We start from the raw sequence: 26,300 nt of genomic DNA, 5'->3' as shown, positions 1-26,300 counted from the left end.
TAATCTTTTGTATTTCTATTCTTTTTTATACCCTTCGCATTGATTCATGTACAAATAAAGTTTCATCTCTCTATCTGAAATTCAAATCATCTGCTTTCTACTGATTCCTTTTTTCTTTTTTTCTTTTCCTCTTTCTCTTTCTCTCTCTTTTTTTTTTTTCCTTTACTTTATCAAACTTCAATATAATGGCAAATCTTGATATCAAGATAAAGTTGGCTAATTCCATTGCTACTGTATTACTTTTGGGTATCTCTCAATATGGAGTATTTGCTTTGTAAGTTCTTGTCGCGTTTTATTTTTTTAGAAACTAATATTTTTTATATTTTGTTAGAACTATGAAAAATGAAATAGAGATATATGGTTGGGTTTATCTTTTGTATGCTCTTCTTCACTTTTTATTGATTGGTATGACTATTTATCAATATCTTCCAGCTGCTCCAAAAGGTAAAAAAAAAAAAAGAACTTCTTTTTATTCCTTTCTATGACTCACATTTATTTTATCTTATAGATGTTTTTGATACTATTGGATATTGGTATCTTTTGATTGCTCTTTTGAACTCTGGTATTGCTATTTTCCAGGTATCACCGAAAAAGGGGTGGCTTCATGTTATGGATGATGTTGCACAAAAAGTTTTTTTTTTTTTTTTTTATACTAACTATAGTACTTCATCATTAGTACTTTCATTTGAATTGGTTTGGTTTTGTTGGACTTCTTTGGCAACTGGCAACATTGATCTTTATATACCATCGTCTTCGTAATTATCCTCCAAGAAACAAGACTGATCATACCTTGATAAATGCACCTTTCTCCATACTTACTGCGATTACCTTATCTGATACCTTACATACACTTTTCCGATCGTTTGATCAAACAAAACACAGCGAAGTGGTAAATAAAAGAAAGAAAAAAAATAAGATATTTGATAATTCTCTTACCTCTTTTTCTTTGGATAGGCACAAACTATTTTGACAATTATCTTAGGTTTTGTTGCTCTTCATTTAGTGGATTATTCACATCGAAAGGATTGGGTTTATGCTTCAAGTACTGCTTGGTAAGTATCAATGAAAAAAAAAAGATTTTTTTTTTCTAATTTTTTTTTTTTTTTATTTTGATTAGGTTACTTGGTTTCGCTTCTGCTGGTACCTCAGAAACTACTCATACTGTATCATTGGTTGTTGTGGGTATTCTTATTAGTGCTGTGGCTCGTACCTTGATTCCTAATTGGTTGGAGCGTATTAATCGACGATTTGGTCGTTGGTCTCGAAGATTGGGCGAACGTACTCCTTTACTTTCTGGTCATTGATTTTTGGAAGTCCTATTCTCTCTCTTTTTTTTTTTTTTTTTCTCACGGGAAATAATAAAGCAAAACTTTTTTTTTTGCACTTTTCTTTTATCTATTTATTGTTGTTGTTATTGTTATTATTATTATATTGTGATACAAATGGATAAATTATTATTAGAAGAAACAACTGCTCAGAAACTTGCCTTGGAATTGAATACTCAAGATCTTTCAGCTTTGGCTTCCACTTGTAAACCTTACTCAACTGCCCTCAAAGACGAAGAAATATGGAAAAAGTACGTGTTACAATGAAATGACGTACGATAATACTGATCCTCCTTCTTCTATATATATATATATATATCTATTAGGAAAACTGCTCATGACTTTGGTGATCTATTTTACATTTATCATCTATTTGAAACATCTACAGTTGATGTTGCACCCGATCTACGAAAGAAATACAGTGAATCACCTTCAAGCTGGCGACAATATTATTTGACAAAGCAACAGCGACTTTCTCAGACTAATCAGACTGCCCTAGAATCTCAAGTACAACAAGAAGTCAAGGATACGACTGCTGCTCTTGAAAAGTGCATGGAAGAAGGCAACAGTATTTCATTCAATCATATTGCATCCAAAATGTTATGGATATTAGGTACTGAAAAACAAGATGATAACATCATTTAGAAAAATGGTATTGATCTTTTTTTTTTTTTTTCCTTTAGACTTGATACCTCAGCATGGTGGTTGCTATTATGTACTTGCCAATATACTCTTCTATCTTCAACATGATCAAGCAGATTTTGTATTGAAAGAAGGTCGACGTATGAATCCTACCTATCAACCTTTGATTGAACTTGAATTCAGTATTAACAACGATCAATGGATGATAACCCGAGGTGAAGAACAACAACAACAACAACAAAAAATCAGTCAAGGAATACAATCATCAGCTTTTCCGTTTCAACCACCATCTTCACAACAACATCAAGAACACCAACAACAAGATCAACTGTCAGATGATCAATCAAATTTAGAACATCTACAACGACGACGATCATCTATCAAGTTACCAGTCCTTGATCCTGATGGCACAGCATTATCTGCACCATTATTACACGTACTCGACACTTTATTTTCAAAATTTGACAAGGATCAAGATCAGGCATTACGACATGAAGAGTTAGATCACTATGTATTCTCGACCAATGGACAGCATCCTTCTGAAGAGTTTTTATCTGCCATGGGACAACGTTTTGGTGCCAATGATAAGGGTTGGTTGACAAAAGAAGGGTTCTTGGTGAGTCTTTAAAAAAAAAAAAAAGATAAATAACAAATGAGGTCAATTTTACAATGTGTGTTCTAAATGTCACTTTTTTTTTGTAGGCATTTTACTTGGAACAAACTCTTGGTGATCAAGATGAAACTAGAAAAGATATTGCTGCGCATGGTTATGACCGATGGACTTTTAGAAAATTATGATGTTTCCTTCTTTTCTTACTTCTTGATAATATCATTTGATATTTATTTATACCCACCTTTTATTATTTTGACCATTGATAGAATCTATTTTTTACTACTACTATTATCTTTCCTAGTTGTTAGTCTTTTTTTTTTTTTTTTTTTTGTTTATTTGATTGAAAATCGTAATAATAAAACAATATCCATTTGAATCAAACATTATAGAATCATTATCGACCTAATGTCAATCACTTCGTATCATAATAACTAATTGTCATCAAAATAAAAGAGAATGATGCCTTACCGCTCGTATTATTGGTAAAGGTAATATAATTATTGCTGACGGTGGATGACATGTGATGTGATACATCATTGCTACTCCCTTTATGTCATTCTGTCATTTGGATTATCGACATAGATAGACAACCTGTTCTATTTGCAAAAGAAGTTTTCAAATAATAATAAAAATAATAATAATAATGTAATAACAATAGTAGTAGTAGTAGTAATAGTAGTATATAGTACGTCTTTATTTAATATATAATCGGAAAGTGGGTAAATAATAACTAAATCAAAAATGAAAGCAATAAGTACTATGAAAAGGACAAATAAAAGTACTAATATGGTATTGTTGTTATGTAATCAAATGCTATTCTAATCCAAAAGGTCCACCAAAGCTAAATGAATAAATAAGAATAATACAAAAATGAAAAAAAAAAAAATGATGAGTATGAGAATGCGATTTCTTTTTTTTTTTTTATTGTTATTATCATTATTATCATTATTATTATTAGTATTCCTACCTAAAAATATAACGGAACCCAGCATAACAGCCAGCATGATGATAGCTTCTAGTTGAGCAAAAGGCACTGCGCATAACGACCATAGTATCGCAGCTACAATCACACGAGTACCAATGATAACTTTTCCATATATATCTAATTAATCCAAGACCTAGTAGTTAATAACAAAAAAAAAAAAAAAAAAAAAAAAAAAAAAGAATAGATTTTTTCCCCTTTTTTCTGATTTACCCGATAATTTTGTATTCAATAATTTGATGAATGAGTTGATAATGATAATTCCACCACCAAAGATCAAAAATGTCTTGTACACAAAAACCTTTTCCTCATCTGATAATATAGCGTCTTCCCCTTCTGCAGCTCCTGAACGTCGAGCCAAATGATGATGATTGATAGGTTGATCCAAAAGTCCATTGTCTGCTTGACTGGTATATGAAGTGACGAATTGCATTGCCGTAAAGACCATAGTATGTGCTGCATAGTTTCCCCAAGTTAAGTAACCTGCATAAATGGATGGTCTGGTAGGCCGTTGTTGTTTCTGTTGATACTGTTGCTGCCGTTGTAATTCAATGGCCATTGGATTATAATCACTCAAACTGTCATGATTCGATAATTCGCGAATATGGTCCACAGCTCGTCTTGCAAGTTTGTGTGCTGCTGCCGGTGCTGATGTATGTGAATCACTAGATGCCGTTGGAGAGGATGCCGATGTTGCTGTTCCATGCTCATTACTTGCTGATGCTGATGCTGCTGCTCCATGTTCCCCACTTGCTGATGCTGCTGCTCCATGTTCCCCACTTGCTGATGCTGCTGCTCCATGTTCCCCACTTGCTGATGCTGATGCTCCGTGATCGCCACTTGCCGATGATGCCGTTGTTGTAAGTGTGGGAAGTTTGCCTTCTGCTTCCATTTGTTGTTTGTAAAGCCGAAGTCTAAATAATTTTAAAGGATCATCATAATATTAGTTTGACTCATATTTTTTTTCCTTTCCTTTGAAATGCTGATCCAACACTAATAATAATGATAAAACAAGAAATATCAACTTACGTATCAATTAATGATATACCAAAGGCGACTTGTAGTAAATGAAGAGGGAAATGGAGGTACACCCAGACTTGATGATAATTATTGTGCAAAAATACCTAATATACAGCGTTGATGGAAAAAAAAAGGTAAGTCCTTACTAATATATCATCTGGTTGACCCTATGTCTCCGTTCTTACTTCTTTGTTAAAGTCTTCAAAATACATGAAGAAAAAGCCAAAGATGATCGTCACGGCCATAAAGTTTGGAACCCTAAAGAATATTGATAGATAAAGAAAAAAAAAAAAAAAAAAAAAGAGAGAGAGAGAGTCAGATATCCACTTACAGGTATTGTCTCCACATGTTCACCATTATTATTGTTATTATTATCATAACTTACATCATCAAGATAGCAGTGCTAGACGTGGCCACAAATGGAACCAAGCTCATAAGATTTTCACCAAGCACAATTAGAGTCAATAAACCCAATCGTTCAGCCAAATGACTTGCTGCCCAAGACAATGTTTTATCCCCACGCACAATAATGTTGACCAATATTTCAGCTAAAAGCCCCAGATACCATAAAAGTCGATGAATTTCTTGATCTAGCATCAGTAAGGATCCACCCCATAATGCCATAGACACAATGTTGGCTCCAATATAGAATGATAATGGTATCTTTGATTTGGATCGAATCATCACTGCCACGATAAAAACTACAAAGTACAAACGATAACAATGTTAAACACAGAATTCATTTTTCTTTTTTCTTTGCTGTTTATTGTACTTACCAATAGTATATTCTATCACCAAAACCGCTTTAAGAGCTGCAATAAAGAGGACATCAAAAAAAGTTAGCGAGAATGACGATTGTAAAAAAATTCATTATGTTCTATTCAAACATCCATACCCATATATCCATAAACATAACCAGGTGAATTCAAAAAGTGATCAGAATTTCCTGCCATACCAACTAATATAGTGAATTAGAAGAAAATCATAAGTACAGTTACTGTCTTTTTAATATAAATATCTCTCACTTACTAACAGCACACATTTCGATCAATTTCCAAATATGATGTACCACGTCATCCCTAAAATAGAAATAGGTTAGTGACCCTATCATTTTTTTTTTTCATTCATCATCCCAGTGCACACTTACGTATCGAATCGAGCAGTATACCTAAGTAAGTCATAAAAAAAAAGAAGAAGAAGATGAGTCTTTTTTATTTCGTACACGATGAAGGATATTTTCAACTTACAAAGAACTAGAGATCCATGCCCACCAGGTAATAACAAACCAAGATGCATAAGTACCAAGTGAAGCCCAATCTTTGATAACATGGGTATGAGTGAATTGAGTCAAAGTAGCAACATAGAAAAGGTCATAGAATAGTTCCAACCAAGATGCAGCTTTTTCTTCGCCAATGTCGGCACTAAGATCAGGTTCAGGGTAACGAAAGAAGGGTCGACGAGTAGCCTCTTGGGGTAATTCTTCATGATGATGATGTTTTGGTTTAAATTCCACATAGACATTGTCGTTGAATTCGATAGTTTCGTTGTGAGGATTGTGTTCCAAGTGATGATGATCATGAGTTGGATGCTGAGAATCATGCTCAAGGTGGGAATTTCGAGCAACTTCAGCCTTATGATGAATCTTGATAGAAAAGTCAACTTTAGTCTTGTAAAGGAAAGCAGTTAAACCATCAGTATCCCGAACACCATTGAATTGAATACGTTGTTTTTGAGTCAAGCCAATCTATAGAACAAAAAAAAAAAATGCGGTATTCCAAAATATGAGCCAAAAGCACCATTTCCACAATAACTACTTAATTTGTGCTACTTACCTTTTTTGCGAAATGATCAGCCTTTTCATGATCAAGAGCAAACCCCTGGTTTCCTCGTAGTTGTCGAAAGTGTACCACTATAGAAAAAAAAATGAAAAAAAAAAATGAAAAACGTTAGTATCAACGATAACATGATTGAATCCAATTCTTAGATTGACTATTATATAAAAAGGATAACTTACCTACCACAAATTCTTCACTGGGAGTTTGATCCACTGAAGGTTCAATAATGCTTAAACAAAAAAAAAAAAAAAAAAAAAAAAAAAGATAATATTTATTTAGTGATGGTCTCATTTTATTATTTGATTTCTTTCTTTACCCTGATCTTGCTTTTCGTTGTCTTTCTTCGTATTCTTCTTTTCGTTTTCGATGAGCCTGGAATTCCTCTATAGGATGACTGAAGACGTCACCAAAAGTCTCTTGACCATGTTGATAAGCCAATGGATCTTTTTCCCTAGACGTGTTGTCGTGTTTTCGAATATCTATATGCTCCATTTCAACCTCGTCGTCATCGTCATCGTCATAGTCACTATAGTGTGCACCAGAATTTTGATTGAGAGCAATGAATTCTTCTTCATCGGTATTTCTTTGTCGTCGACTAGCAATAGTAGGTTGTCGCGGAAGATGCTGGTTACCTATAGGTGGTCGGTAACCTCCTCTCATGGTAGGACCACGTCGGATCGTTCCTTTTCGGGAGCTCATCTTGGTAATGAAGGTGAAATAATGAAAGTAAAAAAAAAAAAAAAAAAAAAAAAAGAAAAGGAAATGAGTTGGGAAGGGAGTATAAGGATCAAGCAAAAATAATTAGAAAGGAGAAAGAAAAAAAAAAAAGGAAAAGGGGGAAGATGAGATTGACAGCAAATTATTTATTTTTCACTGCGGAGTATTCTTCTCAGTGCTGCCAAAAATAGAGAATAACTCAAGTGGACTATATACTCTAAGGATAATAATAAAAAAAAAAAAAGAAAAATCGTATCGTCGATCCTCTTTGTAAACATCTGAGCTTAAAGAAACGATACCTTAATAGTGTTAGTTTAGAACTAGATGGATTTATTACCTTGAGCAGACATTCATCGTTAACAATCTTATGCACGTTATTCCTATCACAATTTGATGCATCTCCTTGCAGTTCATTTATGATCCATTTTACTGCGACTACAATGATTGCCATTAACCCATGATTCTCATCATCTTTAATACAAAGATTGCTTTTGAAGGTACTCAGTAGATATCAGATCCTCCCATTTCGTTTTCCACTTAGCTTAATATGGAAAATGATGGAAATAAGCAAAGCCACTCCACGTAAATACAACAGCACAATAGAACCAATCATATTGAGAATGCTTAAACAACAATCAGCCCATTGATATTTGTCTCAAATACATAACATAAGAAGGACCAGTAATTGGGTATGAGAAAGAAAAAAAAAAGGACTTTGGCATCTATGGAATGAAATAGTCTTCTGACTCTACATTCAAATCTGGATCGCCAAGATCCCCCATCAGAAACTGGAGCATTGTGGTACAACAACCTAATTTGTTTTATCACAGACTTATCATTCGAAAGTTAGTTAAATTTATGTTATTGTGTAGCACATCATCCTTGAGCGGCCAGGAAAAAAAAAAAAAAAAACCAGCCTATCATTTGAAAAAAAAAAAAAATTTCAGTAGTTTGACATTTAATTTTTCCCAAAACGTTTTAAGCCCATTATGTATAGGGATCTAATAAGTTTTATCTTCAGCATAATACAAACAATGAAGTTTAATGATAATGATGACAATCTTGATAATAACAATGATGATAAGGTGGTATGACCATGATGATTTTTTTTTTAAAAAAAAAAGGAATGAATTATTTTGTACTATGAATGGAATCATTGTGGTTTTAACAGCGGAGACTACTGCTATTAAGAACCAGTGGAGAATCTAATAATAGTCTATAAAGAGAGCGATATTCTTTTTTTATAGTGTATTACAAAAGGAGAAAGGATAACTAGGGAGAAGTGAACAAAGTACTGCGGTAAAATCTCGATTTTTATAAGTAAATAGATTCTTTCCTTGGACGGATTCTGGATCATCATATAAATCGAGAATTCAAAAGTATTAATGAAGTATTCGAATAAAGCAAATAAAAAAAAAGATTTTATTTCCTTGTCATTCAAACGAAGTAATATTGTATGAAGAAAAGGATACTAAACTTTTTTTTAAGTATATACAGTGTGTGAATAGTAAGATGAGGAAATAAAACAATGATAGGGAATATAGAAATGAATAATGCTAATAATTAACTAATAATGGGAGCAGGTCACTGAAATAAGGATATACCAAGAAAAGAGTCCAAGTCTTGATTTGTTTGTAAGGGATTGCATTTGATATTGTGGTCACTACTGTGGTGTTCTTGATCTTGAAATAAGTCGTCAAGCCAAACCATTGTATTCATTCCTGTTGCGTCCTCTTTTGGTGTCACTACAGTTGATCCACTATCTTCATCTCCATCATTAAGTAACAATTCAATATCGGCCAGAGTATAGTTGTTTTTTGATGGAGGTTGTTGACAGGTAGTCTCTGGTAATAGTGCAGGTGGTGATAATATACCAGATTTTATACCATCCACTGTTGCCGTTCCTGTTGTTGCTATTGTTGATGTTGTTGTCATAACTGTTTGCTGGGGTCGAGTGGGGAGCTTTTTAGCAGCAAGATCTATCAAAAGAAAAAAAAAACCATTGTATAGTTAATATATGGTTGTATATATTCCAAAAAGAACAAGAAAAAAAAAAGAAAGGATAGTTGCTTACCATGATTTAGTTTTGAAGTCATTGTCGGAAGAGTTGGAGCTAAGAGGGAGCCCTTGGAAATGGACTTACTAGGAAGAGCCAAAACAAGAGGTTTATCTTTCTGTTCAATAGGAGAAGTCAAAGAATATGTAGTTTCTTGCTTCTTACCGTTCACAGATTTTTGAGTACGATCAGACATTGGTTTTGCCCTTTTCCTACTCTTTATACTAGCATTGCCATCACCTACTTGTACCACAAACCGAGTAGCATCGTTAGAGTTGAAAGGATATGAGCACTATAGTAATAAAGAGATAATTAGTTAAAAAAAAAAAAAAGAAACTTGTTATTTTATTTTCTTCTTTTATTAATTTTACCTTGACATTTTCACACATGATTATCTTTGTATCAAAGTGGATAAGGTATTCTTCAATAGGGGATTCACATAAAGGACAACCATCTTTTGATCTTTTGACTGGCGGCATACTATGGTATTCAAAAGAAAAAAAAGAAAAAAAACGAAGAAAAAAGAAAGAGATGGCATATTGCGCCGCAGAGTTACTCTGTATAAACAGAAATGTTGAAGGGTGACTTTTTTTTTCTCTCAGTGAACAGCCGCCAAAAAAAAAAAAAAAAAAAAAAAAAAAAAAAAAAACGTATCTGCTGAGCGGAATTCAAATCAGGCACGCGTCTCCTTGATATATTTTACTCGACGCGATTCTTTTTTTGGTTCTAGTTCTTCTCTTTCACATTACTTACTTGTCCTATATAACTTCTTCTCATGTCGACAAAAGATTTGGCCGATGTTGAGGATACTAATGCTCTTGCATACAAACGTGATGGAAGGTAAAGATATACATTAACTCTCTCTGATTTTTCAATATTAAACAAACTTCATTCTTTTATACAATAGTCAATTGGTAGCAGTGCGACAAGATGCTTGTATCAACATTTATGATAATTCAGTCCACCATGACATTATAGAGCCTATTAGAGATGAACATGTGGAACCTATTGGTAGTGTAGCTATTTCTGTAAGTAATTTTATATGACAAATAAGAAAGAACAAGTCATTCTAAACTAAAATTTATTTTATTTTATTTTTTCTTATTAGGACGCTTATATCGCTACTGCAAGTAACGATGGAAAAGTACTCTTATTTAGCACAACGGACAACAAATTCTCAAAGCTTCTATTCCGTAGTCAAGTACCTGTACGTGACATTGCATTCAATTCTACTGGGAACAAATTGGCAGTGGCTTCAGAGTAAGTTTATCCAAAAATAAAAAGAAACATTAAAGTTGATTTAATATTTAATGTATGATTTTAGTGAAAATATGATTCGGTTAGTATTAGTCAATGATGTGACCAATATTGTAGTGTTAGAAGGTCATGTCCAAACGGTGAAATCTTTGGCCTATGATCCAAAAGATAAGTACTTAGTGTCTACTGCATGTGACGGCACGGTGATTATTTGGCTTATCAATCCTTCTACCGGTGCTCCTGGAATGGTCAAATCTTTCAAAGGTCAATTACCTCCTACGTTACCTGATATTATTCGAAACTCTACAGTGTCTTGGAATCCAAATGGTTCTTATATTGCAATGCCCGGTCGAAATGGATGTAAGTTGATTTTTTTTTTATTACTGAAGTTAAGTACACACTTATCATGACTCATCGTTTTTTTTTCTTTTTTAATTATTATCATTATTATTAGCTATTCAACTTATTCAGCGTGACAAATGGTCTATTGCTCATACTTTGGTGCATCCACGGGTTGAGGTAATTGAACAGGCAGCCATGGTGGAAGATGTGGGGGAGAAAAAAGTAGAGATCTCGTCGAATAAAATATGTTTATTTCTATTTTCTAGGAAGCAACTCATGTAACTTGGTCTCCTAATGGACGTTATCTTGCATCAACTGGAAAACACAAACATATTTACATTTGGGATATAAAAACTCGACAAATAGTGAGTCAACGCGATATCACCCGTCAAGTTACAGCTCTCGTTTGGAATCCTATTAGAAATGAATTGACTTATACGGTAAGTGAATATATAATTATTGGATTAGCTGATATACATGTTGGATATATCATCCGTATTCATCTTTTTGGTTTTTACTCTATATAGACTTCTGGTTCAGATGGAGTTTTGACTTGGGAACCTGCTGTGCCTGAAACCTTACAAAGCCCATTGAAACAATCCTCAAGACGATCAACCACCGATACACCACCGATAGAGTCATCAATGCCTGATTTTTTGGACGATATGGCTTTGACTGATACTTTGGATGGAGATGATATTTCTTTGGCTGGTACTGAAGATGATGTCGCTGAAATTGGTGAAGATTTAGATGGGAATTTATTTTCTGATATGGAAAGTGTAGAGGGGCAACCACATCAAGATGAAATGGAACAACAACAAGCACCTATACATCATGTCAAAGGTAAATAAAAAAAATATTCGATCAAAGAAACTCATTTTTTTTATTTCGTAGGACCTGTATCTACTTTGGAATGGCCTATGCGATTTCAACCTGGTTCAACTACCTTCAAAAACATGGTCAATCCTACAACACCTGAAGAGAATGAACGACGATATCTCGATTTTAACTTGGTTGGTATCGTATATACAATCTATCAAAGCTCTCATTCTATCGTCAATGTTGAATTTCATGATCAATCAGAAAATCGCAACTTCCATTTCTCGGATTATTTCCATTATACAATGGCGGCTTTAGGTTCCAATGGTTTGGTATTTGGTGTCGAAGGTCAAGAAAAGGTCAAAGAAAGACGATCTAGAACAACAAATGGAATTGAGGATGATGATGATCTTAGTAATAGTGACGGTGATGAAGAAGATACAATGGAACGCACTTCATCTATGGTACATTACCGGCCGCTTAATTCTTGGTCAAATCAAAAAGAATGGACTGTTCATCTACCATTGGGTGAAGATGTGGAAGGTAAACTAAAAAGAAAAAAGAAAAGAAAAGAAATTGTTACTTAGCTTTTTTTTTTTTTTGTTTTTAGCTGTGGCTATCAATGATGTTTCAGTGATTGCTGTTACCAGTGCTGGTTATGTTCGTATCTTTACTATCTCTGGTGTACAAAAACACATATTCTGTATTCAAGATGTGGTGTCGATTGTTGGTAAATCAGATTTGGCATTCTTTGTATGTTCAACAGGTCCTACTATTAATAAACAACAACAAGTACTAGAATTCATCCTCCTCAATACCAGCGACAATGATATATTACAACGAGGACCCATGCCTATTTCTACAGAACATGAATTGACTTGGATTGGTTTCTCAGAAACCTCACAACCAGCTTCCTATGATACAAAGGGTATATTGCGTGTTCTTCATCGACAACGTCGACCTGGTCAATCTGCTTGGGTACCTCTCTTTGATGGTGTACAGATCGCTGCCAGACGTGAACGAAATGAAAGATATTGGCCCATTGGCTTGTTACATGATCGACTTATGTGTATTATTTTGCGGGTATGAACCATTAGAAAACAGGAATCTAATATGTGACTCATTAGTCCCTCTATTTTTTTTTTTTTTTTTTTTTGTAGGGACAAAATACTGAACCTTATTTCCCTGTCCCATTGTCAACAGAAGTGGAACTTCGAGTGCCAACGGCTGCTGTGGATTTGAAATATGATGATCTAGAAGAAAGGTAAAGAAGAAGAAAGAAAAGGATCCGAAGTGGAGACCACTCATCGTATATTTGAAATTTTTAATTATCCATAACAGTTACTTAAGGAAACGCATTGTTACTTTACACGAACGAGATGAAGCAGATGCAACTGACTCATTAGAACAACATGAACAGTTCATTGACCAGGCAGAACTCGATATGGATAAGGCATTACTACAATTGATTCAGGTAATCTTCCCTTTTTTTTTTTTTTTCTCTAAAAAAGAATAATAATCGGAAGATGGACCTTCTAGACGAGTACTGACTCATCTTTTTTTCTTTTCATATAGTTAGCGTGCAAGACTGAGAAATTAAACAGGGCATTAGATTTAACGAACGCATTACACTTATCAAGATCAGTGGACGCAGCTATTCAAATTGCATCCCATCATCGATTGACCACCTTGGCGGACAAGTTTACGGAAATCAAGGAAATTAATTTTATGAACCAACATCGACATCGAACAGCACATACTACAGCATTACACGATTTCCAACAATCACAAGTCAGTCTATTCCCTTCATCTACATCTACCATGTCAAGTGATCTTGCATTTGTGGACCGTGCTCCTAGTAATGGATATGAAAGCAGTATGCACCTTGGTGGATTTTTAGGTTCCAACCGAAAACGACCTTCTCCTTCAACAAATGGTACACTAGACATTGATGATGATTTAGATCTGGACCAGACTCAAATGACAACCTCAACAACTGATATGGACACAACCATGACTTCTCCTTTACCCAAACGATCACGATAGTTAGTTTTTTTTTTTTTTTCTACACCTCTCGTCTATTCAGTAGTAATAAAAATCTTGTAGTATTCAAGCCTTATGATTCCATTTTCTAATTTGACTCTTCTATACATTTTTATATTATTCTCTCTTTTTTTTTTTTTTTTTTTTTTTGTCTTGAAGCAGTTTGGATTTTGATGTCTTATGTCGCCACTTTTTGCGGATAGTGACTCGATAGTGCATGTAATTTAAAACGATGCCTAACGTAATCGTAGATGAATGATGATTATGGTAAATAGATGATAAGCAAACAAAGAATTAAAAAAGAAAAAAAAATGAAAGTGTAAAAGTATGAATACCAATGGAGCGTGGTTGATCACTAAAAAACGAAAATGTAAATAAGACGATCATAGTAATACAGTACAAAAAAATAAATAAATAAATAACGATTTCCTTTATTGCTATAATGGATGTATGTACAGGTAATAATAAAGCTAGCTAAAAGATTATATATATATATATATATATATGTCTATATATGTCTATGGTGGTGATCCAAGTCGTTCGGTAAGACGTTTGTGTTTCTCTTTTTCCTCTTCGAGTTTTGCTTTCCATGATGCAGTTTCTGATGCATATTTCAATTCTTCCAGTTTTAGTAATTCACGACAAGTTTCTTCCAGTTTACCCTGTTTCATGATCTGTTCCTTCAAATGCTTGATATATTTCTTGGCACCATAAAGTACGTTCGGTTCGCCATAGTATTTATTATGTACCCGTAAACCTATGTTGTTTATATATTGGAGATACAGATCACTACCTACTTGATTGGAATCAATATTCTGTACTTCATCGCTGTCATTATTGTTGTAATCGATTTCCATAGTGTTGTTGTTGTTGTTATCCAATTCCATTACCGCATCATCCCTGTTTTTGTTTTCGTATTCGCCATCATTTATACCAAAGTTGTCAATGTTTTTTCGATCATTATCGTCATTTGTGCTGACAGAAGAGTCATCCGGCATATTGTCTTTGTTGTCCACATCATCGTTAACATAAATGGCATCGCTGTTGTTCAACATTGCAAAGTGAACACATCTAACGAAATTTTCCGGCAAAAGATTATGTAGTTCAATCATGAGAGCTTTATAGTGACGGACTCGATGTTGTTCGATTTCTTTCCTTCGCTTGTTATCGTCATTAATACTATTGTCAAGATCATAACCATCCAATACCTTGACAAGATGATCATATGGTCTTGAGTACTTGCTGTGATGGATTCCACTTTTGGGTTTCGATAATATGGCTGTGTGATGTATGATAGGCGCCTGATGTACGTTAGAAGGATGTCGTGTGCGAAGTGAAGGTATACGGGTAGGCTTGGATGACTTGTTTGAACTTCGTGGTCGACTAGATCTTGTCTTTTGCATGTCAATGAAGGATTCACCAGTTGAGGTAAAGAATGTTAACTCTTGTGATCCATGTCCTGTGTTGGATGATTGTGTAGTAGAGTCGAATGTCGGTTGTGATGGTTGAGCTATTGATGTTTTTGATTCTAAGCGTGGTGGTAATCCGTGGAAATTATTCCGGAATTTATCTTTTTTTGTTGGTTTCGGTCGATCTTTGATGCTGAACTTCGAGCTAAGGGTAAAAAAAAAAAAGGTAGACACATTAGTATACTGCTAACAGAAAAAAAAAAAGAAAAGAAAAGAAAAGATGAAAAGAAGACCCAACATCCAATCTTTTCTATAAGCTTCCCCTTTCCTTTCACCAAAGCTTACATTAAGTTGTTTGCCATGTAGAAGTAACAAGCATTTAATAATTGATATAGTATTAAAAGAGAAAAAGAAAGAAAGAAAGAAAAAAGACACGAAGGAAAAAAATAAAAGACCCTTTTTGCCATAGCGAATTATAGGGTACACGATTTTCAAACACAGCTACTGACAGCATTAGGCAAAAGCTTCAATAAGATACATTACTATGGTAATTATTTGTTATATTTTCATTCTTTTATTATTAAACCAACCTATCATCATCATTATATCCTTCACTAAAAAAAAAAAAAATGGTTTCCTGACAGACTATACTAACACAAAGAATGAAGATAACAATGACATTATGTGTGTAACAAGTAAACATAAGGTGAAGTAATAAAGAAAAAATAATAATAATAGTATATAGTAGTAATAGTATTAATCATCATCAATATATATGAATTTTAAGGGGTCAACATGATAGAAATCAAAGCAATCAAACCACCAGTAACTACAGCGGAACGAGTAGAGATGACATTCATGGAGGAACCTTGATTCACTGACTGAGCGATAACAGAAGATTGTCCTAATTGACCTGAAGCAGAGCCATTTCCATTCGTACCAGTATTACTAGTTGATCCATTGGAAGGAGATGGAATACTAGATGAAGATGATGATGACGATGATGATAATGTTGATGATGATGATGATGATGGTAAAGCAGAGGAACTAACAATGGTCACAGATGAGGATGGTTGTGATGAAGATGAAGACGCAGAAGCAGAAGCGCTAGAAACAGAAGAAGAAGCAGAGGGTGAGGATGTACCACTACCAGTGCCATCCATGGGACCACTGTAATCACCTGGAACTACCCTAGCACAGCCATCTTGAGAAATTCCACGGTTACAATTCACAGGATCATTCTATAAGAGGTAAGTGAGAAAAATATTAGTACTGATGATGATGATGAATGATGGATCATGTCGACTAAAGCAAATAACTATTAAAAAAAAAAAAAAACTTACGCAACATCGCATACAATACGTGTTTCCAGCAGGTTCAATTAAGTTGACGTAATACTGCCAACCAGCACAAGAAGATCCTTTAGGAGCCTACCAAAAAAAAAAAAAAAAAAAAGAAAAAAAAAAAAGATGAGACCAAGATGATTTGTTGAGTTCTTGTTTTTTTTGTTTTTAATTATACCATGATATCGCATTGACCACCTTCATCAGTAGGATTCAAACCAACTTTAGAAGGATCAATTTGACCAGTGACTTGAACATAACTATCAGTAGCAACATAATGAGCTGATTGAATAAATCCATCGGGCAATGTGTTGGCATTGGTAGCCTGCGGAGTACTTCCTAAACAATAAGCTTGAGAATCCCATTCATTGTCAGATAATGGGGCACTCATCTGTCCAGGAGGAGGAAGGAATACACAAAAGTTGGTAGAATCGACGACCTGAGCAATCATCCCACCTCCTGCTGATACCATTACAAATGATGATAATCCAATTAAAGATAATAGTTTGGTTGATGGAGTAAGTTGAACCATTGTTGTTTATAAATCGTTGTCTAATCGTTTCTAATGATGATGACAAGGAAGGATGATGAGGTAGAATGAGATGATTAAACCAAGAAAAAAAAAGAAGATCTTTTTATAAAGAAAAAGAAAAAGGTCCAAAAATGAAAAAATCGAATATTCTTCAAAATAAAAAAGAAAATCTTTTTTTTTTTTTTTTTTTTACAATTCAGATCGGAGACTGATCATCCTTCCGTTGTACAGTGATAATAAAATAACCATTTTTGGTGAATTCTTTTACATCATTGGTTGTACGATTAAACTTTTAGTTCCATAAACATCCATTCAAGACCCTTATTTTTAGTCACTTTTTTATTTTATTTTTATTTTTGATTTAAAAAGTTCAATATTATGTTACATCTTTATCTTCTTTACTATATGGTTAATCATCTTTTTGAGATATATCTAAGCAAGATGATCTTTACTATTTGTTTTCATCGAACTGATTGTTATAAAATGTAAAAGATGATAATTATCCTTCTTTTTTTTTTTTTTTTTTTTTTTTTTTTACACTAACATCCACCTTTGATCTATGCATATTCTCCATTTTTATGTGTCTACCATATATATTTGCGTGTAACACACAATATAAGGAAGTAATAATGATCTTGCCATCCTTATTTACTTTTATGAAAAAAAGTGCCTCTTTTTATTTCTCTCCAATCTAAAAATAGACTCTTGCTTCAACATCATGTTCATTCCCATCAAGGTAACATACACTCAGTTTTGTTAATAAAATAGTCTAGAAAAAGAGATTATTCCACCTTCATCCTATATATATATTATACACTATTGTAACATGTATCCAATCGATTAAATCACCGGTCATTGCAAGACAATCCTCCTTACAGTTTGTCACTGAAACCAGTTTACAGCATACATTCTTATAGTGATGCAAGAGACAACATTAATATCATTTTGAATATTTCAATAAAGTTTAAACCATTACTTATTCCCAAAAGATATTTTGATGTTCATAATTGTTTTTTTTAAAAAAAATGTTTCAGGGGCGAGTTTGGACCATCTTCTCTTCGGGGGTGAAATGAGAGATCTAAGCCGCTCAACCCCAAGGTCTGACTCACCCATCGGAAAACAAATATCTCAACAAAAGGAATCAATGCATTTTTTTTTCTTCCTCTTTCTTTCGTTTCTTTCTTTTCCAAATCAATCATAATAGATTCACAACATGGCTCTTCTTGAAAGGTATAAAAAAAAAGATAATGGAGAACTACTAACTTAAATATATATATCTTTTGAACTTTTGTCATTACATATAGTAATTGTCCTGATTTGAAACTTGTTGCTCGAGGTAAAGTACGCGATCTTTATGAAGTGGATGAAAAGAGTTTATTGTTTGTTGCCACCGATCGTATCAGTGCTTTTGATGTTATCATGAAGAATGTAAGTTCAAAATAAACTTTTTTTTTTCTCTTTCTTTTGTTCTTATACCTATTTTTTTTTTTTTTTGATATAGTCTATTCCTGGCAAAGGCAAAATCTTGACACAGTTATCAGTATTCTGGTTTGATTTGTTGAAGGACATTTTACCCAACCATTTGATTACTGCCAACTTTGATGAAATGCCCAGCAACGTACAAAAATATCGGGAACAATTGGAAGGACGGTCTATCTTGGTCAAGAAGATGCGTGTATTACCTATTGAAGCCATAGTTCGTGGATATATTACTGGATCAGGATTGAAAGAATACAAGCAAAAGGGAACCATTTGTGATATTCCTTTACCTGAAGGTTTGGTAGAAAGTCAAAAGTTACCTCAAGTCTTATTTACTCCTAGTACCAAGGCTGATATTGGTGATCATGGTAAGTAACATCAAGATGTCGTTTCTATATATACCAACAATTTTTTTATTTTATTTTTTTTTTTTATTTATAGATGAAAACATCCATCCTTCCAAAATGGTAGATATTCTTGGTGGAAACAAGGTTCTGGCCGATCAAATTACTCAAGCTACCATTTCTCTTTATACCAAAGCAAGGGATTATGCTGCTGAAAAAGGAATCATCATTGCTGACACCAAATTTGAATTTGGTTTGGATGAAAATGATCAATTAGTAGTGGTAGATGAAGTCTTGACACCAGGTAATGATAGCAAGAAACATACAAGTGAAAAGAAAAAAAAATATAGATAGTATGGAATAATTGGGATTTTTTTTTTCTCATCCGTTTTTTTTTTTCTTTCTTTCTTTCTATTATTTATTATAGACTCTTCAAGATTCTGGCCTGCTAACAAGTATGAAGCTGGTCGTGTACAAGAAAGTTTTGATAAACAATTCTTACGCAATTACCTCGAATCTATTGGATTTGACAAGAACACAAGTATTGAATTACCCACTGAAGTTATCAATAACACATTAGCCAAGTACAAAGAAGCTTACACATTATTGACTGGAAAAGAAATCACTCTTTAGTAGATATATAATAGTTAGATTTTATTTGTATTCATACATAAACATATTGGTCCTCTACTTTTTTTTTTTTTTTTTTGAAAACGAAGATTTGTAAGAATTCATTTATGACTTTTCATGTTGATCCATATTGGGATGTGGCTAGAGTCTATGCGTAACATAGGTATATTTTAAGTTTGCAGCCTCAAAATAGAATTTGAAGATGGTATAGGATTAAGTATCAGATGAGCGTTTTTTTTTTTTTCTACGCATTATCAACTAGTTATCTTTTTGATCCACTAACAAAGAAGTAATCATAAATAATATACACATTTTTTTTAATGGTGGTTATATAGTATGATGCTAGATTTAAGCTTAAACATGAGTGATTAGGATTATTAGGCAGTGGACGAGCTTTTTTTTTTTTTTTTTTTTTGATTTCACAGCCAAAAATTCCCAATTTCTCAGCCAAATTTTGGCTGTAAAAATCAAATCGTCAGGGGGTCATCAGGCAATCTTTCGAAAAATCGATGAAATCTTTTGGTGATCATTGCACATCAGATGGCAAGGTAAGCGGTAAAATGGTATTAAACGATACTAAGCTATTTTTTAGAGAGGAATCTAATGGTGGTCATTTTATTGAATGATGATCATTATTGAATCAGGGATGACAATATTGATTTTTATTTTTTGATTTACTCTATAAATTACGAGGTAAGGTACAAACTGCTATTAAGGCAATTGAAAGAGAATGATTTCATTTATGTTCAGTTCAAATATGGTGCGATGATGATTGTCTTGAGCTGGAGTTTTTTTTTTTTTTTTTTTTTTCTATTTTACAGCAAACAAGGCTACAAAAGTTCACTGTCAAAGAATTCGGAGTCAATTTAACTTTTTTAATATTTTTCTCTCTTTTTTTATTTTCTTCCTCTTTCTTTGAGTTGTTTGAAATATGAATGTATACGATGCGATAAAGTAAAATAATAAAAAAAACCAGTCTCTCATGTAACCAAATGAGTAAGTAAGAATAATGGAAGTATTAGTTAAGTGTGTCATGGCTGTTTTTTATAATATATATTGACCCTCATTCTATTTCCCTATCTGTCTTTTTTTTTTTCTTTCCTTTTTGTTTTAGTGCTTTTTGGGTTCTCCTTATTTTTCTTTCTTACTTTTAAAAGGTAACTGTTTCAGCAAATTGGTTATGGTGCAAAGAGGTCTGGAACATATATTTACTTAGAAAGACAAGTCAAGAAGGGAACAATAAAAAGAAGGTACCCGTATTGTGAAACTATACCTTGTTAATACTTTTTTTTCTTTTTTTTTTTTTTTTTTTTTTACTCGTGATATATAGAAACTCCCACGAAGCGACCGGATACCTCCAGCTATCACTATATCTTTTACTTGGAATACTCCTTTCGAACTGGCGCGCCACTAAGGGGTACTATGAATGCGGATACGGCTCCGAAATAGAGATCCGGTCCCTTTTTTATTTGGATTTTCATTGTTGTGTCTCTTGGACCCTCTTCTTTTTTTTGTGTAAGTTGTGATCACTATATGAAATTATTGATTCATTAATGCTCATCCATTTGTCTTTTTTTTTTTTTTAACAACGGTGACAATGATATCTGCTAATGGAGATTATACTGGATTGAATGACTTTTTGGTGATCTAGACTAGACAACAAGAACAACAACACGTGCACTTTATTCGGAAAAAGAAGGGGCCGGACTAATTGGGTTTTGCTGATGGACTTGCTATTGATCTTCTGATGGTCATTAATGTAGGAAAAAAAAAAAACCTGAAACGAAATCAAGAAATATATTACAAAAGTTTATCTGGGTCTCCCTCAGCCTCCTCTTAATGAAAAACAATTGGCGAAAAGGATGCTTCCTCTATAAAATGGTCCCACGGTACAACTATATGCATATAGTGACACAGTACAAGAACCAATCGAATGAACTTCAGCAAATGGACCTACAAAATCAATCCAGTCTCCTTGGCATACTTACAATGGTAAAGATCGACAGATCGCTGGAATAAATGAACCGGAAAAGTTATTCTGTAACTATAATGAAGCCGATATATCCAGAATCATATTAATCCTTTTCTTGACTTTATTTTTCTTCGTCTTATTTAGATTATTAGCTCAAAGTTTATATTCTTAGTGATAGTTATGATATATTTGATCGATTAGATGGTTTTTTTTTATTATTATTAATAAAAAGAATAACATATTGGAAATAGTGACCCGATCTTCAAAAAAAAAAAAAAAAAAAAAGATGGTAGTTTATTTTATTTTATTGTCATTTGGGAGGGAATATCGTTGTATCATGTATTGGAAAAACAGGGTTTCATGGAATACGCACCGTATATGGAAAAAAAAATGAAAGAGCGCTGCACAGCAGGAAAATCAACAAAATAGATGAGATAAGATAGCATAATTTAAAATAAACAATAATGTGACAATGCACGGGGTGGAAAATAAAACATAAGGTATAAGAGAAGGAATAAAATCATATGAAAGAGCAGTACGAACTTCACAACATGATGATCTATCAGTGATTTTTGACACTGCGTAAATGACGCTTGAGAACATCCTTGCGTTTAAAAGTAGCATTACATCCAAGTCTAGGACAAGCATATGGTCTTTCTTTTTTATGAGTAGATCGGATATGTCGCTTAAGCTCCTGGAGTCGACCAAAACCAGAATTGCAGATATCACACCAGTTCTTTTTGGAAGACGAAGTAGATGACGAGGATAATGGTGATGATGATGATAATGCTGGTGATGTCGCTGATGATGATGATGCTGCTGATGGTGATGCTGCCAATGATGATACCGTCGATGGAGTTAACAATGATGGTGATGGTGGATGATCGTCGTTGACAACGGCTGGTGTGTGATGATGCTCGTATGACGACGGTATTAATAGTAATGGTAATGATGAAGATGGTGATGATGAAGATGGTGATGATGATGATGATGATGAAGAAGAAGAAGAGGATGATGATGATGATGATGATGATGGCTGCACAGGTGCCACATCTGGCGGATAATAGACATTGTTGGGAATAGTTTGTAGGTCCGAATCAATAATAGGTAGCTGATTAAATTGGGAGGTTGGATCAGCAGAGAGGATATCATCAACTAAATGCATCCAACTGTTGATATTGGTATCAGTCGTGGTATTAGCATATGCTGCTGTGTTGGTATCAGTTATGATACTATTAGAGTAGATCGCTTGATTGGACTGAAATAAAGTAGATGATGGTGATATAAATGCATTGTGGATGTTGTTGTCATGGTAAGTGGGATAGGTGGAGTTGGTATGATGATCAACATCATAAATTGGCAAGGGAGGAATCAAGGTAAAATTGGATCCATTGCTTTGACTAATAATTGTAGATTGGATATATGCAGGTATAGGTTCTCCCCAGGAGACATAATGTGGAGTATTGATGGTAAGAGCAGGATTGTATAATCCAGGTACAGCAGAGAAATCCATATTGGTATGTAACATAGATGTATCCAAAGCAGTACGCATGATTTCTGTGGGAACTGTCAAAAAAGAAAAGGGAGATATTGGTGTTGCAACTGATATGTTTGCCCTTTCTGTTATTGAATGTATGGATTGATGATGATCACCATAATGACAATGATGATGATGATGATGATGATGATGACGATAAGGTTGAAAATAACGGTTAGTGGTTCCAAATTGGGTTGCTAGGTTTTGATTCATATTTAATTTGATTAGAGACAAAAAAAAAAAAAAAAGAATAGTACTGTCACCTAATCATAAAAATTGCATATGTATATAAATGAGTTTAAAAAAGAAAGGAAAGAAGAAGAAAAAAAAAAAAAAAAAAAAAAGGGGAAAGGGAAGTTGAGTGCGGCAAAAACAAGCCCAAATTTTATACCAAACAAACATGAGAAACCAAGGATATTGTTGCTTAAAGGCACTTGCGGTATCCGAAATGAAAAATACATGGATAACCGATAACCATTTACGTGCAAGTTTACAAATCATGTGGTTTATCATGGACTCCACTCCCACTTTTGGTTACGTCCAAGCATTATGTGTTTGTGTGAAGAGTAAAGACACTGAATGATCGGCGGACCTGATTATTTGCGTAGCTTTTTGTGCTTTTTTCTAGAATGAATGTTCGAGTATTAAAAAAAAAAGCATTTACTCATGTGACGGAATCCGAGATCTTATCAGCTGTGGCGCGGCGCGTGGTGGCACGCTTGATTCTTCTACTTGCGCTTCCCAGCACTTCTCACCACTCAAAAACACATCACTTGAAAAGGAAATACAGTGGGGTTATTATTTTTTTTTTTTTTTCATGTCAAATCAAAACCTGTTTATTCATCATGGAATCTGAATCATTTACAATATCCTATGTTCACTGTTTAATTGATTTGACCCAACAAAATAAATGGATTGAATACTATGGTAAAAGAATCTATAACAAAGGGTACGATATATTCATATGTTTTTATTAAGATACTAGACTCTACACTATTAAATAAACTACACCACCACTGTAATAAACTATGCTTGAGAGCTTTTGTGCTTTTCCAGTTTGTCCCCTTGTAAAGGTAGTGTTTCCAAACCTCATGATGATCTAAAAAAAAAAAAAAAAAAAAAAAAATAGTAAATAAATAGTCATCAATTGTCACACCCTATTCAACATACACGAATAACGTACTTTCATCGTACCAAGATCGTTTGTGTGTGACCCATCGTTATTTCAATCATCCTTGTGCCAATCATCCTTGTGTCAATCATCCTTGTGTCAATCATCCTTGTGTCAATCATCCTTGTGTCAATTATTTGTACGTCAATCATTGTAATTATCCTTGTGTAAACATCCTTTTGTCAATTATCTTACATCAACTATCTTTGTGCCAATCATTTTTGTATCAATCATGCTTGGTAGTCGTATCTAGCCCATTTTCCCTGTTCATTCATCGGTATAAAGTATTCTACAAACGAGTTCGTAACAGTATTCAGATAATTCCTATCCTTCTCTATCAATTCTTTACCATGTATAAAGTAAATAGCGATCGCAATCAACGTATATCTTACCTTAAATATATTCCATTCGTCATTCATCTATTCCTTGCTACATTTCCCGATATATCCGATCTATCTCGCGGCAATAGTACCCATAAGATCTTTTGATTGTATCTGATTGCGATGCCAAAGGTTGTCCTGGTACTATCTTAATAAAGTCAATACGTTGGTATTGATAATATAAAAGTAAATTAACAAAGAAACAAAAGCAGATAGTGAAGGTGATAGTAATGTAGATTGTAATGATACCTTTACCAATTTCTAGATAATAAGATGATGTTGAAGTCAGTAGTGGTATTCCTGAGAGATAAAACCTAAACGAAGTACATAGAGAAAAAGAAATATTGGTGGTAAACTTGCTACAAACGCTTCGATAGTAATCGCGTCAAACACTTACCTTTCTCTGTCTAGCCATCCTTTATTCATTCCACTGGAAACAAAGCCACTGATCACTAGTCCATCCGAAGTATCTATAGAATAAAGAAAAAGACAAAGAGAAGGCTTTTTTTTTTTTGGTAAGAATGAACGTAAAGCTGAACTTTTCATTGATAAACTAAGACAAACCTACCGTGATTGAAAGACAACAACATAAAGGTCGTTCATATGAATAGTTACCATACCATCCTTTTGTCTTATTTATGGTCCAAATGTAATTTGTATTTCATAAAAGTATCATGGATTAATTTTGACAGGATGAAAACAGAAAGAGAAGAATAAAAAATAAAACAAAAAAGTTCAATTTTTCAATTTAAAAGGCCCAGTCGGTGATTTTTTTTTTTTTTTTTTTTTGTCATTTGACTGATAGCAATCTTGGTCTTTTTAAATGGTCTAACAAAGACATAAAACAACATGATGACAAGTTATTTTGAAGTGAAAATAAAGAACATCAATAAATATTACCATATCTTCTTGATCTTTTGAACCATCGAGCTTTCTGCATGATTTACAGATTCATCACAAACATTACTTTTTCTGATTAGGAAGTACTATTATGTTAGCTTGCGTTTGAACTCATTTCTATACATTTCATGCTATGACAACCTATCATCGAATCTACTTAAAAAATAAGGGTCAAAGGCCACTCATCATAGTTTCCAGATGATTGATTTTAATGATGATTACGATGAAAAAGAGAATTTGTTCATTTATGGAAAAGGGATGGTGGGGAACAAAGGGGAAAAAGCGTACATACATCAAGTCTATAAGTCGGAAGTCTAGGAGGAGGATCAATAAGTAGGAGGGAGAAGGATCCGGAGATGACCGAAGAAAACCATTTTCATTTGGTGAGCTCCCTTTTCCTCCTAAATATTGATCATAGACACTGAATATTGATTTTTATAGTTGTTTTTTTTCATGATCATTCATATGGCTGTTATATGAAATAGGGAATGAAATATTCAAAAGGGAGTGTTGCATCCAAGAAACCGAAAAAGTATACATGTTCGAAAAAGGTTAAAAAAAAAAGATCGTCGTTTTTATTTAGGAATCCCTCCTTCCGATCCCGCAACCTTTATTCTAATAAACCAAAAGTAGAAAAAGAAAGGAACTACAAGGAGGAAAAAAAAAAAAAAAAAGGGGGAGAAGTAAAACCGATCAAACATTTCGCATGAAAACCGAGATATGGGGAGCTGATATAAAATGAATACAAATATGAACAATCCATAAGAAAACGTTACCTGTGTCATTGGTATGTGAGATTATACTTTTTGATTACCTCACTGTATTTTTCTTTTTATCATCCTTGTATTCCTCCTTCTTCTTTTTTTTTTTTTTTTTTAATTCCAAACGAAACTCCTATCTGCAAAAAAGCGTACTTTGCCAGACCTGTGGATCATAAAATTGTCAATGTATA

General features: G+C 33.6%; 10 protein-coding genes across 10 annotated transcripts; 5 read left to right on the top strand and 5 right to left on the bottom strand.

Moving 5' to 3' along the window:
* The first annotated feature begins 140 nt into the window (after nucleotides 1-140).
* Nucleotides 141-1,366, top strand: BX664DRAFT_325821 (uncharacterized protein). Its single transcript, XM_051544101.1, has 6 exons — nucleotides 141-274; nucleotides 332-444; nucleotides 509-579; nucleotides 677-889; nucleotides 955-1,052; nucleotides 1,118-1,366. The coding sequence occupies exons 1-6, from the start codon at nucleotides 186-188 to the stop codon at nucleotides 1,302-1,304; spliced, it is 771 nt and encodes a 256-aa protein (XP_051403446.1). The 5' UTR covers nucleotides 141-185; the 3' UTR covers nucleotides 1,305-1,366.
* On the top strand, nucleotides 1,250-2,886 carry BX664DRAFT_75191 (uncharacterized protein). Its single transcript, XM_051549726.1, has 4 exons — nucleotides 1,250-1,576; nucleotides 1,652-1,938; nucleotides 2,009-2,583; nucleotides 2,670-2,886. The coding sequence occupies exons 1-4, from the start codon at nucleotides 1,443-1,445 to the stop codon at nucleotides 2,763-2,765; spliced, it is 1,092 nt and encodes a 363-aa protein (XP_051403445.1). The 5' UTR covers nucleotides 1,250-1,442; the 3' UTR covers nucleotides 2,766-2,886.
* Nucleotides 2,887-3,250: 364 nt separating this feature from the next.
* Nucleotides 3,251-7,156, bottom strand: BX664DRAFT_325814 (bacterial low temperature requirement A protein-domain-containing protein). Its single transcript, XM_051544100.1, has 14 exons — nucleotides 6,734-7,156; nucleotides 6,597-6,646; nucleotides 6,415-6,491; nucleotides 5,830-6,326; nucleotides 5,730-5,750; nucleotides 5,612-5,661; nucleotides 5,478-5,540; nucleotides 5,359-5,394; nucleotides 4,968-5,283; nucleotides 4,768-4,840; nucleotides 4,592-4,686; nucleotides 3,776-4,476; nucleotides 3,548-3,682; nucleotides 3,251-3,421 (listed from the first exon to the last, which is right to left on the bottom strand). The coding sequence occupies exons 1-14, from the start codon at nucleotides 7,114-7,116 to the stop codon at nucleotides 3,399-3,401; spliced, it is 2,520 nt and encodes an 839-aa protein (XP_051403444.1). The 5' UTR covers nucleotides 7,117-7,156; the 3' UTR covers nucleotides 3,251-3,398.
* Nucleotides 7,157-8,552: 1,396 nt separating this feature from the next.
* On the bottom strand, nucleotides 8,553-9,701 carry BX664DRAFT_383521 (uncharacterized protein). The gene is made up of 3 exons (XM_051549122.1): nucleotides 9,562-9,701; nucleotides 9,209-9,482; nucleotides 8,553-9,113 (listed from the first exon to the last, which is right to left on the bottom strand). The coding sequence occupies exons 1-3, from the start codon at nucleotides 9,667-9,669 to the stop codon at nucleotides 8,719-8,721; spliced, it is 777 nt and encodes a 258-aa protein (XP_051403443.1). The 5' UTR covers nucleotides 9,670-9,701; the 3' UTR covers nucleotides 8,553-8,718.
* Nucleotides 9,702-9,887: 186 nt separating this feature from the next.
* On the top strand, nucleotides 9,888-13,734 carry BX664DRAFT_383520 (WD40-repeat-containing domain protein). Its single transcript, XM_051549121.1, has 12 exons — nucleotides 9,888-10,030; nucleotides 10,098-10,218; nucleotides 10,299-10,450; nucleotides 10,515-10,807; nucleotides 10,902-10,966; nucleotides 11,056-11,229; nucleotides 11,317-11,632; nucleotides 11,684-12,151; nucleotides 12,219-12,691; nucleotides 12,769-12,872; nucleotides 12,950-13,082; nucleotides 13,184-13,734. Exons 1-12 carry the CDS (start codon nucleotides 9,966-9,968, stop codon nucleotides 13,652-13,654), a joined length of 2,835 nt encoding a protein of 944 aa, XP_051403442.1. The 5' UTR covers nucleotides 9,888-9,965; the 3' UTR covers nucleotides 13,655-13,734.
* A 344-nt stretch (nucleotides 13,735-14,078) lies between these two features.
* On the bottom strand, nucleotides 14,079-15,480 carry BX664DRAFT_356467 (uncharacterized protein). The gene is made up of 2 exons (XM_051547887.1): nucleotides 15,406-15,480; nucleotides 14,079-15,265 (listed from the first exon to the last, which is right to left on the bottom strand). Exons 1-2 carry the CDS (start codon nucleotides 15,420-15,422, stop codon nucleotides 14,170-14,172), a joined length of 1,113 nt encoding a protein of 370 aa, XP_051403441.1. The 5' UTR covers nucleotides 15,423-15,480; the 3' UTR covers nucleotides 14,079-14,169.
* Nucleotides 15,481-15,650: 170 nt separating this feature from the next.
* BX664DRAFT_383518 (uncharacterized protein) lies at nucleotides 15,651-17,039 on the bottom strand. Its single transcript, XM_051549120.1, has 3 exons — nucleotides 16,582-17,039; nucleotides 16,404-16,490; nucleotides 15,651-16,301 (listed from the first exon to the last, which is right to left on the bottom strand). The coding sequence occupies exons 1-3, from the start codon at nucleotides 16,933-16,935 to the stop codon at nucleotides 15,843-15,845; spliced, it is 900 nt and encodes a 299-aa protein (XP_051403440.1). The 5' UTR covers nucleotides 16,936-17,039; the 3' UTR covers nucleotides 15,651-15,842.
* A 1,077-nt stretch (nucleotides 17,040-18,116) lies between these two features.
* Nucleotides 18,117-19,461, top strand: BX664DRAFT_325807 (phosphoribosylaminoimidazole-succinocarboxamide synthase). The gene is made up of 5 exons (XM_051544099.1): nucleotides 18,117-18,165; nucleotides 18,240-18,363; nucleotides 18,437-18,782; nucleotides 18,856-19,062; nucleotides 19,186-19,461. Exons 1-5 carry the CDS (start codon nucleotides 18,149-18,151, stop codon nucleotides 19,389-19,391), a joined length of 900 nt encoding a protein of 299 aa, XP_051403439.1. The 5' UTR covers nucleotides 18,117-18,148; the 3' UTR covers nucleotides 19,392-19,461.
* An 867-nt stretch (nucleotides 19,462-20,328) lies between these two features.
* On the top strand, nucleotides 20,329-21,133 carry BX664DRAFT_75091 (uncharacterized protein). The gene is made up of 4 exons (XM_051549725.1): nucleotides 20,329-20,384; nucleotides 20,503-20,545; nucleotides 20,719-20,903; nucleotides 21,005-21,133. The coding sequence occupies exons 1-4, from the start codon at nucleotides 20,381-20,383 to the stop codon at nucleotides 21,037-21,039; spliced, it is 267 nt and encodes an 88-aa protein (XP_051403438.1). The 5' UTR covers nucleotides 20,329-20,380; the 3' UTR covers nucleotides 21,040-21,133.
* Nucleotides 21,134-21,922: 789 nt separating this feature from the next.
* BX664DRAFT_249573 (uncharacterized protein) lies at nucleotides 21,923-22,090 on the bottom strand (the record flags this gene model as incomplete). The annotated part of the gene is made up of 1 exon (XM_051540281.1): nucleotides 21,923-22,090. A coding segment is annotated over one exon (168 nt), but the record flags the coding sequence as incomplete, so codon positions are not given.
* Between the last annotated feature and the right edge of the window lie 4,210 nt (nucleotides 22,091-26,300).

The sequence above is a fragment of the Halteromyces radiatus genome (assembly GCF_025201355.1).
Source record: "Halteromyces radiatus strain CBS 162.75 chromosome Unknown BX664scaffold_2, whole genome shotgun sequence".
Classification (NCBI taxonomy): Eukaryota; Fungi; Mucoromycota; class Mucoromycetes; order Mucorales; family Cunninghamellaceae; genus Halteromyces; species Halteromyces radiatus.
Note: the sequence above shows the minus strand (reverse complement) of the source record. Positions and strands in the feature narration are given on the sequence as shown.

Bases quoted from the DNA above. Each gene is read 5' to 3' on its own strand.
- BX664DRAFT_325821 (XM_051544101.1), top strand. From the start codon at position 186: ATGGCAAATCTTGATATCAAGATAAAGTTGGCTAATTCCATTGCTACT. The intron at 445-508 runs GTAAAAAAAAAA...TTTATCTTATAG, and splicing joins TCTTCCAGCTGCTCCAAAAG to ATGTTTTTGATACTATTGGA. The intron at 1,053-1,117 runs GTAAGTATCAAT...TATTTTGATTAG, and splicing joins TATGCTTCAAGTACTGCTTG to GTTACTTGGTTTCGCTTCTG.
- BX664DRAFT_75191 (XM_051549726.1), top strand. From the start codon at position 1,443: ATGGATAAATTATTATTAGAAGAAACAACTGCTCAGAAACTTGCCTTG. The intron at 1,577-1,651 runs GTACGTGTTACA...TATATCTATTAG, and splicing joins GACGAAGAAATATGGAAAAA to GAAAACTGCTCATGACTTTG. The intron at 1,939-2,008 runs GTACTGAAAAAC...TTTTTCCTTTAG, and splicing joins CAAAATGTTATGGATATTAG to ACTTGATACCTCAGCATGGT.
- BX664DRAFT_325814 (XM_051544100.1), bottom strand. From the start codon at position 7,116: ATGAGCTCCCGAAAAGGAACGATCCGACGTGGTCCTACCATGAGAGGA. The intron at 6,327-6,414 runs GTAAGTAGCACA...TTTGTTCTATAG, and splicing joins CTGATCATTTCGCAAAAAAG to ATTGGCTTGACTCAAAAACA. The intron at 5,751-5,829 runs GTAAGTTGAAAA...TGACTTACTTAG, and splicing joins GCATGGATCTCTAGTTCTTT to GTATACTGCTCGATTCGATA.
- BX664DRAFT_383521 (XM_051549122.1), bottom strand. From the start codon at position 9,669: ATGCCGCCAGTCAAAAGATCAAAAGATGGTTGTCCTTTATGTGAATCC. The intron at 9,483-9,561 runs GTAAAATTAATA...TTATTACTATAG, and splicing joins TCATGTGTGAAAATGTCAAG to TGCTCATATCCTTTCAACTC. The intron at 9,114-9,208 runs GTAAGCAACTAT...TTCTTTTGATAG, and splicing joins GACTTCAAAACTAAATCATG to ATCTTGCTGCTAAAAAGCTC.
- BX664DRAFT_383520 (XM_051549121.1), top strand. From the start codon at position 9,966: ATGTCGACAAAAGATTTGGCCGATGTTGAGGATACTAATGCTCTTGCA. The intron at 11,633-11,683 runs GTAAATAAAAAA...TTTATTTCGTAG, and splicing joins ACCTATACATCATGTCAAAG to GACCTGTATCTACTTTGGAA. The intron at 12,873-12,949 runs GTAAAGAAGAAG...TATCCATAACAG, and splicing joins TATGATGATCTAGAAGAAAG to TTACTTAAGGAAACGCATTG.
- BX664DRAFT_383518 (XM_051549120.1), bottom strand. From the start codon at position 16,935: ATGGTTCAACTTACTCCATCAACCAAACTATTATCTTTAATTGGATTA. The intron at 16,491-16,581 runs GTATAATTAAAA...TTTTTTTGGTAG, and splicing joins GTGGTCAATGCGATATCATG to GCTCCTAAAGGATCTTCTTG. The intron at 16,302-16,403 runs GTAAGTTTTTTT...TACCTCTTATAG, and splicing joins CGTATTGTATGCGATGTTGC to AATGATCCTGTGAATTGTAA.
- BX664DRAFT_325807 (XM_051544099.1), top strand. The intron at 18,783-18,855 runs GTAAGTAACATC...TTTTATTTATAG, and splicing joins GGCTGATATTGGTGATCATG to ATGAAAACATCCATCCTTCC. The intron at 19,063-19,185 runs GTAATGATAGCA...TATTTATTATAG, and splicing joins AGATGAAGTCTTGACACCAG to ACTCTTCAAGATTCTGGCCT.
- BX664DRAFT_75091 (XM_051549725.1), top strand. The intron at 20,546-20,718 runs GTAACTGTTTCA...CGTGATATATAG, and splicing joins TTCTTTCTTACTTTTAAAAG to AAACTCCCACGAAGCGACCG. The intron at 20,904-21,004 runs GTAAGTTGTGAT...CTGCTAATGGAG, and splicing joins GACCCTCTTCTTTTTTTTGT to ATTATACTGGATTGAATGAC.